This window comes from Melozone crissalis, unplaced genomic scaffold, assembly GCF_028551555.1.
Source record: "Melozone crissalis strain CALT ecotype California unplaced genomic scaffold, PUWL_Pcris_2 ptg000027l_1, whole genome shotgun sequence".
Classification (NCBI taxonomy): Eukaryota; Metazoa; Chordata; class Aves; order Passeriformes; family Passerellidae; genus Melozone; species Melozone crissalis.
This window is the reverse complement of record NW_026535805.1, coordinates 66139046-66151486: the sequence shown is the minus strand read 5'-3', so window position 1 is coordinate 66151486 and position 12441 is coordinate 66139046. Positions and strand designations below refer to the sequence as shown.

General features: G+C 40.1%; 1 protein-coding gene across 2 annotated transcripts in view; it reads right to left on the bottom strand.

The window, feature by feature from the left end:
* SH3YL1 (SH3 and SYLF domain containing 1) overlaps positions 1-12370 on the bottom strand; it is a 45179-nt gene extending 32809 nt beyond the window's left edge. For both annotated transcript variants that reach the window (XM_054279930.1, XM_054279933.1), the window contains exons 1-2: positions 12320-12370; positions 352-462 (exon numbers count right to left, since the gene is read on the bottom strand). In XM_054279930.1, the coding sequence (XP_054135905.1) occupies positions 352-462; position 12320 (112 nt within the window). In that variant the 5' untranslated portion in view covers positions 12321-12370. The remainder of the gene's footprint in view (positions 1-351; positions 463-12319) is intronic.
* Between the last annotated feature and the right edge of the window lie 71 nt (positions 12371-12441).

Genomic DNA, 12441 nt, shown 5'->3' with positions numbered 1-12441 from the left:
TTATAAGGTTGAGCATAAGTCAGTCTGTCCATCCTGGGGGAAGCCTTCCAATGCAGGTACCTTGTAGCAGTAAACATTCAAAAGATCTCTCCCAGTAAGTAACAGCTGCCAAGAATACAGCAAACGGAAACCCTTTACTTCCAAAATATTTTCAAAGAAGTTATGGCACCCAAAATTTTCATTCATCTCTAAGTTGTGGTCAGTGGAAACAGAGGGAATTGGTAAAGGCAGCATGACTGCAACACAGGGAGTGCTGAAGGTTTTAGCTGAATCAAAGCTAAAACCTTTTTTAAAATTTTCTTTTATTTTTTTTTTTAATTTACCTTACTTTTTAGTATTTTCTTTACTCACGTGGTATGATTTTATCTGGTCCATTTCTGGAAGTTATTTCTGTAAATTCTCTTAGTATTTTAGCTGCCTTTTTAGCTTCTGATTTCAGGTTGGAAGGTATAGGGTTGTTCACTGAAAGAAATGAAAGAAATATGGTCAGTTTAAGATATCTACTTGACTAGACAGAATCAAGTACTATAAATTATTAGTATCCTGCAACATGATAAATACCATTTTATGTAGAAATAGTAATGTTTCACCTGTAGATCTGCAAAAAAAAGCCTTAGTGCAGTTAAAGAGATAAGAGTTAGTCTTGATTGTTACATCTACTAAAATCCCTCAGAGTGACGTAGATTATTCTTGTTTTCCTGTCTGAACATAACAACACTATTTTCAAGCATAGTAGAACCAAACTGTCCAACTAACACATAAATATATTGCCAGACCAAAGATGCATCTAGTCTCACATCACATCTCTGAAAAAATTAGTGACAGCATTCCCATAAAATTCTAATAATCTTCCTAAATTCACAAACATATAAAAAACACTGTGCACAGAGAAACAACATTCAGTCAAAAGTGAATTATTTTTTTAATTGGCATTCCCTGAACATTCATTCACCTCTTCACTCTGGACAACATTCCCACCTAAAACCAAGAAGGTGAGGACTAAATACATTTTAAAGTTACATCAATAAAGCTTAGAGAGCAATTCAGCTCAGACCAAGTGAAGCACATAGCAGCAAGTCAGCCAGGTTTCTGTCCAGGCTCCCATGGCTAGAATATGATACACCTCCATTTTTCAAAGAAAAGAATATTCCTCTGGTATGTTCTCCAAGCAAGATGGGAGATTCCAAGAACAAGAGAGATTTTGAAAGCTGAATGTCTGGATTAGTGTCCCCTGAAGCAACTTGAAGAAACATTTTGCTTTGGTGAAGATGCAGCAGGTAGAACCTTGGAGAGTTTGAAGCGACATCAGTGATCAGAAGGCTGTGCAGAAATATCAGCCTCTCTGGGAACAGAAGGAAATGTATAGAATGCGACAGACTCTAAACCACACTGCAGTTAGCAGAGTAGAAATATTAATTTTATCTCCTAATAATCCCTTCTCTTTACAGAAAATTAAGATCATAGTTAAGACTCTGAGTGTGAAAGAATAGGAGAAGGTAGAGCTCTAAGGGCTCAGGATATTCTGAAAAGTTCTTGGTATGTTAATTTTCTCTGACTGTACAGTACCAAAATTGTCAAACTGCTTCAAGAGTTTTGAACATGAATTTCTTCTGTGGTTGGAAGGCTTACCCAGGTTGGAATCTGGATACATGGCAAGAGGAGAGGCCAGTGTAGCTCAAATGAAACATGAACTCACACTTGCTTTTGGTAGATTAACAAACTGGGGTGAAGCAAATGTCTCCTTTACTTCTGTTTTTGTACTTGACACTGCATTTTCAAGGTCAGAGGGCAAATATGACCAGCATGTTGTAAAAGAAAAATAAGATTTCTGTTTTTGCACAGAGATAAATTGAGGCAGTCCCAAAAAGCATATTGCAACACTGTTCTGCTCAAGAAGGCAAAAAGAATAAACCTAGCATATTACAATTTGTAACTAATAATTAACATTGTAATATGCAGTGCATGTCCCTTTGCAAAATCAGCTGAACATTTCTACATGTAGGTTTTCACTTAAGATACTTTGCAAGTCTAGAGGTCTCGAGTTTGGGAAGGGTCACCTACCCAGTCTACCCAAAACACACATTTCATGGTACTTAATTTTTCACATGGTTCAGTGAGATTAGACTGTGGTAAAATGGACAGTTATGTGCCTGACCATGCAGGACTTCTAGCAAAGTGATCAAGACAATGAAAGTAAGACCTGTACACTGGAGATAAAAAACACCAGGGAGATGAAAACACTGGGGAGTTAAAAAAAAATACTGAGCAAAGCATTATCCAGCTTCTAGATTAGAGAAATAAAATAAACTTTTGTGCTCTTCTCATACTTTTCTTCCTTGTTTACCCATGCATTCCTTCCTCCCCTTTGCTTCTCTTTGGCTAATTTCAGAATTTACAAAAGCATCTCTATTTATTCTTCCTACTACTAGAAAAAAAAAAAGCAGCTCATATTTCATACGCATATTTCATTCACTAGAAGAGAAATCCCTTAGCTAAATTCATTGAGAAAATGAGGTGTTTTCGGACCTGAAATTCTGCTAACAGGAATAATAAAGCGAGGAAAAAATATAAAATCACAATACAGTTTCTGTAAGCATTTTCAGACTTCAGATTCAAAATCGCTGCAGAAAGATTTGATGGCTACCAGAAAACACTGTGTGCATGCCACTGTGCACACAGGAGCTACTATTTAATTGAAGACAATTTGAAGCTGAATTTCAGGAGTCAGCAAAAGTAATACTGCTACTACCTCACTGTTCCTTCACCTCTCAATACATAACTGGTTGCTCAGAGCAACCTGCTCTAGTCGAAAGTGGGTTTTGGGTGGTTTTGTTTTTGTTTTTGTTTTTTTTTTTTTTTTGTCCTGCATGGTGTGGGGTACCTTTATGACCAGGGAATGGAGAAACTGGAGAGATATTAATCCAGCTGTACTCTACAACAGCAAGCACAAAAAAACTTAACTTCTCATCCTCAAACCAACATCAGAAACTTCACTTTCTCCCTGTATCACTTGCTTCCTGCATCATTATTTCTTCTGCATTCCTTGGGTAGCTTTTCTTCTGCATTCTTTAGGTAGTTACAGGAATTCACTACTCCATTATCCCTTGCTTTTTCCCTTCCTGCTACAGACTAAGTAATGCAGGATTATTTTTCTGAACTAAGACACAGCAGGTGGATTTGACAACAGCATTCTGCCAATTACTTTGCATGTGGCTAGACTTGTGCACTTTCAGAAGCTAAGAAATGGGTGATATTTCTAAAGCACAAGAGAAGTACAAAAAAGAAAGAGGTCGAACATGCTACTAACTGAAGAGCTCAAAGCTCCACCTTGTAGAGAATGGCTGCAAGTAAGATTTTAATGTAGACAGTAGTAAGTATGAAAATTAAAGTGACATTAATTGGCAAGCAAAAAAGGCACAGAGAGGTTTTAACAATGGGAAGGATGAATAAGCCATCTGATTATAAACACTTTCTTGCTGCAAACCAACACAGTTACTCAAAGTGGTAACCATATGATTCTTTCCCCAGTGGCTCACTTTGAGCTCCTTTATTTACTTCCATAACATTGTCTAGATAGCAAGGAACTGGCAGGATGCCTACAGGAGCCTTGAGGAACTGATGACCTGTTTTAAAAAAAAAAAACAAAAAAACCAACAAACCCAAACAAATCCACACCCTGAACCTCAATTATGTATAATATGATGCCTGATAAGGCCTGGCTGGACTCCCATTTTGGTGAATGCTAGAACCACAGCAGATATAAAAATACAGTATTTTTATCACCGAGGGAAGGGGGAAGCTTGGCTTTCCCTCTTGGGCTATGCCACACTCAGGATTTTGTCAACAGAGTTCAGGATTATATAAGGACAGAGACGACAATCAACACCAAAAAGGCAGTTTAATGGTTCAATATATAGTACATACATAGTATGGCTGAGGCCTAACCCTTACTGTTTAATTTTAGATCAATCAATTTCATAAAACTTTGTCCAAAGGCAAAGAAAATTATTGGTTTTTTAGTAAAAAAACCCCTAGTAAATCAAAAATAGCACAACTTTGTCAGATAATTCAAAACTATTCACTTTAAAAAAAAAGGACATACAGGTTTGCACTGTGGTGCAATGGTGGCATCTGTCCCAAAATACAACAGAAATAAAAAGAAATATTAGAGTGAAGGCAGAGGAGTAAATTCTTGCTTCTATTTATTTAAATCACTCAGTAAACAGACCAAATTGTAAGTAGGGTTTCTGTGACCTCAACAATTATTTCAGCTTCTGTTCATCTACCAAATTATCCTCTTCTTCCTCAAGCTTGCCTTAGGATTTAGTTTGCAAAATTAGTTCCTTAATATCACAAATCTATTGAAGAAATCATACAGACACATCTGCTTTTTAACAAAAATACTGTATGAAATATTTAGACATAAGCAGAATTTCCATGTTCCGTTTACCCCATCAATAACATACGTAATAACCCTGTAGCACTGCCTTCACTACTGGCTTTTAAGTATGCATATCTAATTGTCTGGTTTGTATTCAAGTACTGCTCAGGAAAGAGGCAACCAGGAGCAATAAGACAATAACATCTATCAGGAGGATACACTGACTGATGGATTTGGAATGCTGTGACCAGAGAGCGCTCAGCTGGGAGCAAGCTTCATTTGCACTCCTGCTTGTTGTTGAAAGGAGAAGATATTGAGCATATGTGAGTCAGCAACACAAATCCCATGGGGGAATATCACACCAAAATTGATTAACTGCTTAATTTGTAAGCTGATGAGGCAAGTGCGTCAGCCTCTAATTTACATTCTGACTAACAGTAATAATTTGATGGCTGAACATTTGGTGAAATTATCTGAGCAAGGTGCATTAAAGAATAAATAAAACCTTTTTACTTAAAAGCTATAACTAATTCTGATACAATCAAAATTATGCTGAATATGAACAGATAAAATAACGCCTAGTGGCATTACGAGAACCCAAACATCAAAAGTACAGTTTCAAAAAACAGATGACAAAGGGGAGACAAAGACTCACAGGCACATTTCACACATATGTTGCCCATGTATGTTTGAGCTTTGAAGTATTTGGTGAAAAATGGTTTTATGGGTTTTTTTAGCTACAAAAAGAAGGAAAACAATGACAAATACCTCTATGAGCCCTATTCAGTCCTTGCTTTCACTTCACTGAAACGTACAGGAACAGCACAAGAATACATTAAGGCATAGCTGATTTGCAAATACCCATGGTTACATCAGGAACATCAATGCTAAAAGGCTTATATGAACAGAGAACATTCCAAATTACGTACATTCATAAACATGAAAATTCGCATAGTAAAGAAAAGTTAAAGAACATCATTTTAATGGGAAGGAGAAACCTGAAAAACAAGACTGTGCTGCATGGGAAAAGGGCCTAAACAAGAAATTTCAATTTGGCACTACAATCAAAGAGATTAATGCAATTTTGGTTCCACAAATGTGTAACAACATGATACTGTGGTAGCCAGCTCCAGTCTTGGGATTCATCTGGTACTTGGAATTCCTCGAACAGCATGCCAGATGTGCATCATAGGCATTTTGCCCAGCCCAAGAAAATGTGATGCAATACAGAGGTGTGGATGACAAGCAGCAGCCTTTGCTAAACATGTCTCTGTGAGTCTCCATTTATGATCTCCAACACTTGAAGCCAGTGATTGAAAGCAAAGAATGCAGGTTAATGAAATGTCAAGAAAAGATCTGTGGAGTTCAAGGAAATAGCAGAATAAGTTGAAAAGGAACCTACAGGAAAAGGATTTTAAAAAATAAGGGCAATAACAACCCTCTTTAGTTGAAATCCAGCAGACTACTATTGTCAGAGCCTGAGCTCCTTACTCCTGGTTTGAACCAACAGCAACAAGCAGATACTGTTTCCTCCAGATTCCAAGGACCACCAACAAGGAAAGGCTCAGAATGTACACTGAACATCCTGCTTATGGCAAGGAGACTATGAAAGCAGTAGCAGGGAATGGGAAAGCATTACTGACACAATGGGCAAGGTTGTACAATTCTGACATACACACCTTGAGAACAGCAAGGGAGACAGGAGTGTAAGGCAATGGAAGTAGAGCTGAAAAGCAGAAAACAGGGTCTCTCTACAGTGAAGTTTTGTACTATGCTCATGTATTTCTGCCATGATCTTTATCACTTGGATTCATGAAGCTTTACCTGCTTCCATGCTTCACTGCTCATCACCAACACTGGCGTGAGAAATCAGAGATCTGTCAGCGATAACAGTACGAGTTATGGCAGGGTGCACGTACCACAGCAAGCACTACATGGCTGCACAGTGGCAGCTGAGCTGCACTGGAAGACTCTAATGTGTGCTTTCACAACCCTAATGGTTTTTATACCGTGACTACACTTTCCTCCTTCCCCACCCTGGATTACAAGTTGTTTACTGGATGGCATTGCATTAAGCTGGCGCTGGTAGTGGTGAGAGAGGCAGAACAGACCAGAAAGGTCTGCAGAACCTGCAGCTGACAGCATACAGAAATCAAGGAGTTGGAACTATTTTAAGGTTTACCTAAGACAGATGGAAATATATTCTGTCCAAACACTCTGGTGAGAGGAAGTAAAAAAAGTGCTTAAAAATAAAGCTGAAAATGAAAAAAAAAAAACAAACCCACTCTTACCCATGTTAAAACCAGCTTGTTTTTCCTTGTTTTACCTGCAATAACCTGCTAAAGTTAGCTGCTGACGACAGCCTGTGCCCAGGAAAAACCTCATGAGCATACTGAAGTTACAACTAAATTCAGCCTTCAAGAACTCAAATATGCAAAAGGAATGACACATAACAGAAGATAGCTCCTTCTCTAAAATGAAAACAGCCCAACAAATCTATATTTCAGAGGAGAATCTCACAGACATTGCTATCAATATAGAAAGCTGAGATATTTACAGTATTTTGAAGAACTTTTTGATGGAGAACATTATAATTAGAAATTATAATAATATTTGTGATTATATTTCCACAATTAATTATTATTCCACATATATTTATACATTAAAACCACAGCAATTTGTGTGGAGGGAGGAATAACAAGTGCCATTAATACTTCCGAAAACCTTTATGTAAACTTGCATTACATCTGTATGGTTACTGCAAGACAGCTAAGTCAGACAATGAGAAGTAACACAGGCATCTATGTTTGGACTTTGGAATGCAAATACACAGTCTGAAATAAACCCAAATTACAAAGAATCATAAGTCTTTACTGGGAAAAGAACCATTTCAAACACAGGAGGCCTTTCATTGATAGAAATGAAGTAATGGAGATAGATGAGCAGATTTCTTCCCTTGTTCTCATCTCTAGAAGTCTGTAGGTTTGAGTTTTGGGGTTTTGTGTGTGTGTGTTTTCTCAGGGGTTTTAAAAATATATTACTATAAGTTATGGAAATTAAAACACTTCTGTTGTAACTCTAAACCTGGAGAGGCAAGCTGCCTCACCCCAACTTGCATGTGCATTATGTCTACCATTAGCTAGTACTCCAAGATGAGTAATTCTTCACAGAGAATCATTGAATGGTTTCTGTTGGAAGGGACCTGAAAGATCATGCAGTTCCAGCCCCCTGGAATGGGCAGGGATACTTTCTCCTAGACCAGGCTGCTCGAAGTCCCACCCAATGTGACCATGAGCACTTCCACAGACGAGGCATCCACAGCTCCTCTGGGCAACCTGTTCCCAGTGCCTCACCACCCACACAGAAAAGAATGCATTCCTGACATCCAACTTTATTCTTCCCTCTTTTACTTTAAAATTGCTACCCCTTGAAAAAGTCACCTGGAGTTGTCTCTTCTCCATGCTGATCAAACCCAGCTTTCTCAGCCTGCCTCTACAGGAGAGAGGCTTCATCCCTTTGATCATCTCTGTTGCCTTCCTCTGAATTTGCTCCAACAGGTCCACATTTGCCTTGTGCTAAGAACTCCAGAGCTGGAAGCAGCACTCCAGCTGGGGTCTCACAAGAGCAGAGTGGAGGGGAAGAATCCTGTCCCTTGCCCTGCTGCTCAAGCTGCTTTGGATGTAGCCCAGGTTGCAGCTGGGTTTTCTGGACTGCAGAGGTACATTGCCACATTGCCAACTCATGTCCAGCATTTGTCTGCCAGAACCTCCAAGTCCTTCTCAGCAGTGCTGCCTTCAATGAGTTCCTCTCCCAGTCTGTATTTGCATCTGGGATTGCCCTGACCCAGGTGCAGCACCCTGTACTTGGACTTGCTGAACTTCATGAGGTTCTCATGGCAGCACTTCTCCAGCTTGTCAAGGTCCCTCTTCATGACATCCCATCCTTCTGCTGTATCAATGGCACTGCTCAGCTCCAGGTCACTTGCTGAGGATAAACACTGAATGTAGATTTAAGGCTTTCTGCTATTACTTTTTTAAAGGAGTAATTAAACTTCCTGGTCAAGTTTTTAGGTTGTTGTCCTCTAAGCACAGGTATTTTGTAAATTCAGGCTTACAGAGATATAAATTGAGATGTTAGCTGATGACTTTTTGGAAAGCAAAGCAAAATTTATTTGAAATGCCATAATTATATAAAATAATGCATCTAAAATAAGTTTAGGCTTTGCACAGGTTATCTGATACAAATTGTATGGTATGAAATGTGATAAAAGTAATAATCCTTGTTAGCTGTATCAGTGTGACTATTGTCATGTATGGCGTCCAAATGCATAAAAGATTTTTGGTCAGCTCTAGTGTTTACAAGTTGCATTTTCAAATCTTGCAACCAATTATGAATGCACTTCTAGATAATGAGAGCTCAATATTTTTCACATGAAATATTCATTTCGTTAATGGTAAAATAATACTACAACACATAAAAAACCATGCCCCATTTCATCGTAGCATAATTTTTATAACTTTTCTCCACTGAGAGGAAAGAACCAAATGATCAAAGTTGATCATTTTGTAACTTTATGTGGTATTAGACCTCAGTCCCATGTTGAATTAACTACTTCCTTGTGAAAATTCAAGGAAAAAAAGCCCTGTAACACAGTCTCCTGCATTATCAAAAGCATTTGACGACTTGGGTTCCCAGAAGTTTTTGTACAAAGTCAGCTTTGAGAAAATTCTAATTAGAGATGCGGAACTTCCTCTCATCTCCTATTCTGATGAAAGCTGGAACACATGAAGGTAAAATGTGAGTGACAAAGCTGAAAAATGTACTTTAAACAAAAATGTGTTTCCCTTGTAGATGTGAGATGTTTTAGCTAGGTGATGTTCCTTATATCTAAGGAACTGTGGCATGTGAAGACAGTTGATACCTGCTGGAGGCACAGAGGATTTGTTCCAAAATGCACATTAGACATCAGATGCACAGGAGGCAGAGTAGTGGAATACCTGTGGCTAAAAGTCTTCAAAAATTCTTATAACTTTCAGCAATTGCAAGAATACTAAAATCCCAAGCTCACAGTTCTACAACCAAGTTGTAGCCTTTGAACTAGAAGAAAGGATAAACACAAGTGGCATGAGGAAGAAATCACTCAATTTGTGCAAAAAGAATCATAAAACATCATTTTCAAGAATACAGAGATGACACTGATGTGCTCTAAATCACGCATAAAAGGCAGAGTTGTGCTGGGGGTTGTCTGAGACTCACCTGTGAACTCTAACAAGAATTTGTACTACAAGAATTGCAGGCTTTGGCTCAAAACAAGCCACCACACCCATGCCCCAGGATGCTGTCCACCTGAAACCCTTCTAGCAAGTCTTTCATGTACACTTATTATAATACATTGGATGTGTAAACAATTGCACCAAAGAGGTCCTACCCAACAAGTAAGGTAAGAAGCATGACTGAGGCTAAGTCAGAGCTCCAAATTCAGTTCTACCTGTCCCAAGTTATCTTCATACAGGAGTTGGTATGCTATGTGAAATTCAGACAGTGGGGTAAGGGGAATATCCCAAAGGGAATTCCTTAATTTTGACTTGTTAATTGTATTTTAATAATGAATAATAAACTTCAAGGCAACCCAAGCAGATTAACATTATTAGCATGAAAGCTTTAACGAAAACAAGGTTATTTTCATACAAAAATCCTAAAAAAACATCTTGTTTATCTTCTCACAAGGCCCAAAGTACAGAGAGAATAAAAAGTAAGATGAAACCCAGATGTACAGTACACAATAGCCTTCTATGCTACCATGAAAAAATAATAACTACCTAAATAAAATAAAGACTTTGCTTATTTCCCAATGAATACTTAACACTTCTGACAAGAAAACTATCACCATCATTCTGATTCTCTCATTTCCACACTTCATAGATGTCCCAATTCACTGTCTGCATGAATCAAATCTAAGAAGTCACCAATTCCCACAACTAATTAATTCCTACAATTAATCACACAAGAAACATTTCTTCAAGCTAAAAGGAATAAACCCTTAAAAAGTGAAGGTGCTTGATATTTATTAATCATGAATTGGAAGAAGCCTAGTTCTTCCCAAGTTCTTAAATTATCTTGTTCACAAGAGCATTTCCTCTCCACTAAGTCATACAGGTTATTTTTCATAAGAGCCCTGCATTAGAGGATCTTTTACAACAATGCAATAACTGTTTCAAAAGCCCCCAAAATCTGGAGAGCTTCTTACACCAAAAAGAGCAATTCTTAATGGTGAGAAACCATGACACAGTGGACAACAGTGAATTGTGTCACAGTCCATTTCAAAGGTATGAAGTTGCCATTAGCTGAAGAAAGCAAAACTGTCTCTCTTCCACTGCTGAGGGCTGAAAATGACAGAATCATTTAGGTTGGAAAACGCCTCTGAGACCATCAAGTCCAACCTCAGGCCAACCATCACTTATGCCAGACCACAGCCATAAGTTTTTTCTTGAACACCTTCAGGGATGGTGACTCCATCCCCTCCTTGGACAGCCTGTTCCAATGCTTGACAATCCCTTCAATTAAGACTGTGGAATAACACCTAAGGATCCTCCCCAGTCCCCTCCCAAAGACAGGGAAACATGAAAGACTTTGTCTCAAAATTACAGCTAGGCATGTGCCTGCATGTGACATACACAGCCTCAAACACGGGGTTTTATAGGAATTCCAGGATGGCCTTTCAAAGCACTCCCTTTTACACAGAGCCTCACCCTCCCACACCCACAAACACAGGAACGGGGTTGGAGAGGGGGAATCCACTTCCAATGTCGACCCCACAAGGGACTGCATGGGACAGAAAGCAGGACTGAAGGCATTCTGCACTGCTCAGTTATACAGTATAGCAGAGCCACATGTGAGAATGCCACAACTGACTCATCCTGCCCTCCTTTGCCAAGGCCATGTCTGACAGGAAAGCAGAGCCCTGGCCCCTCCTGGCTCCACCACCTCACACCCTGACCTGAGAGCTGGCCTGACAACACCACGATGCTGCAGGCACCGGGGACAAACACCACATTGCTGGTTACCAATCACTTCCACTGCAAAGTCAAATAACTAGATCATTTTAAAATCGTGGTCAGCTGTATTTACAAAAGAAGCGGTGTATGCAGGACAGCATTTCAAGCTGCATAAAAGGAAACGTACAGTTTGCTCCATTCCACAGCAGATGTTATAGAAGTTCTTCAGCTTTCATTTGCATTTCATCTGGCACAAAATAAAGAATCTGGCATTTTTTATTTAACCTCCAAAGTGCTGCATTTTGACCAGAAGACCAGCCAAGCAAGTCTTTAAAAAGCAGCGGAGGAATCCAGTCCTGGCCACACCCTGCCGTGGTGGGGCTGCGTCTGCTGGTGTTACAAAACCCAGCCAGGTACACAGATCCAGCGTACAAGATAGCCCAGCAGAAAAAAATAAAAATAAATACGTACAAAAGTTTAAAAAAGTACATAGTAAAAGAATATAAATAAAATATGTGTGCATATGTATCTTACAATATAAGTTACATAGTAGGTATATATAACCTGTCTATATTATACATAGATACGAAATACAACTAAATAAAACAAACTTAAACCAGACACTCGAGCTGCCCTGGAAAGCGAAGCGCCCCTGCGCTCAATTTCACCAGCAGCCGGCCGAGGCCAAAGCCGCATTCGACGCTTCTTAGATGTTTAGGTGGAGGACGCAGCACATGCTGCGACCCCGGGCGAGAAGGGGCCGCGCTGTTGCAGCGCAGCCCTGCCCGCGCTGTCCGAGCGCGTTCGCTCCGCCCGCGGCTGCGGCCCCGTGCCCGCCGCGGCCGCTCCGCTGAGGAGCCCCCCGGGATCCTCATCACTCCTGCCCTCCTGAGGAGCCCACCGGGCCCGCGGGATCCTCACTCCTGCCCCGCGGGATACTCACTCCTGCCCGGGCCGGGGCTCCCCCGCTCCCTCTCCTCCTGCCGCCGCTGCCGCCGCAGCCTCACTGGGCGGCGCCGAGGCGGCCCCGCCGAGCCGCGCACCTGCCGCAGGTGAGGCGGGCGG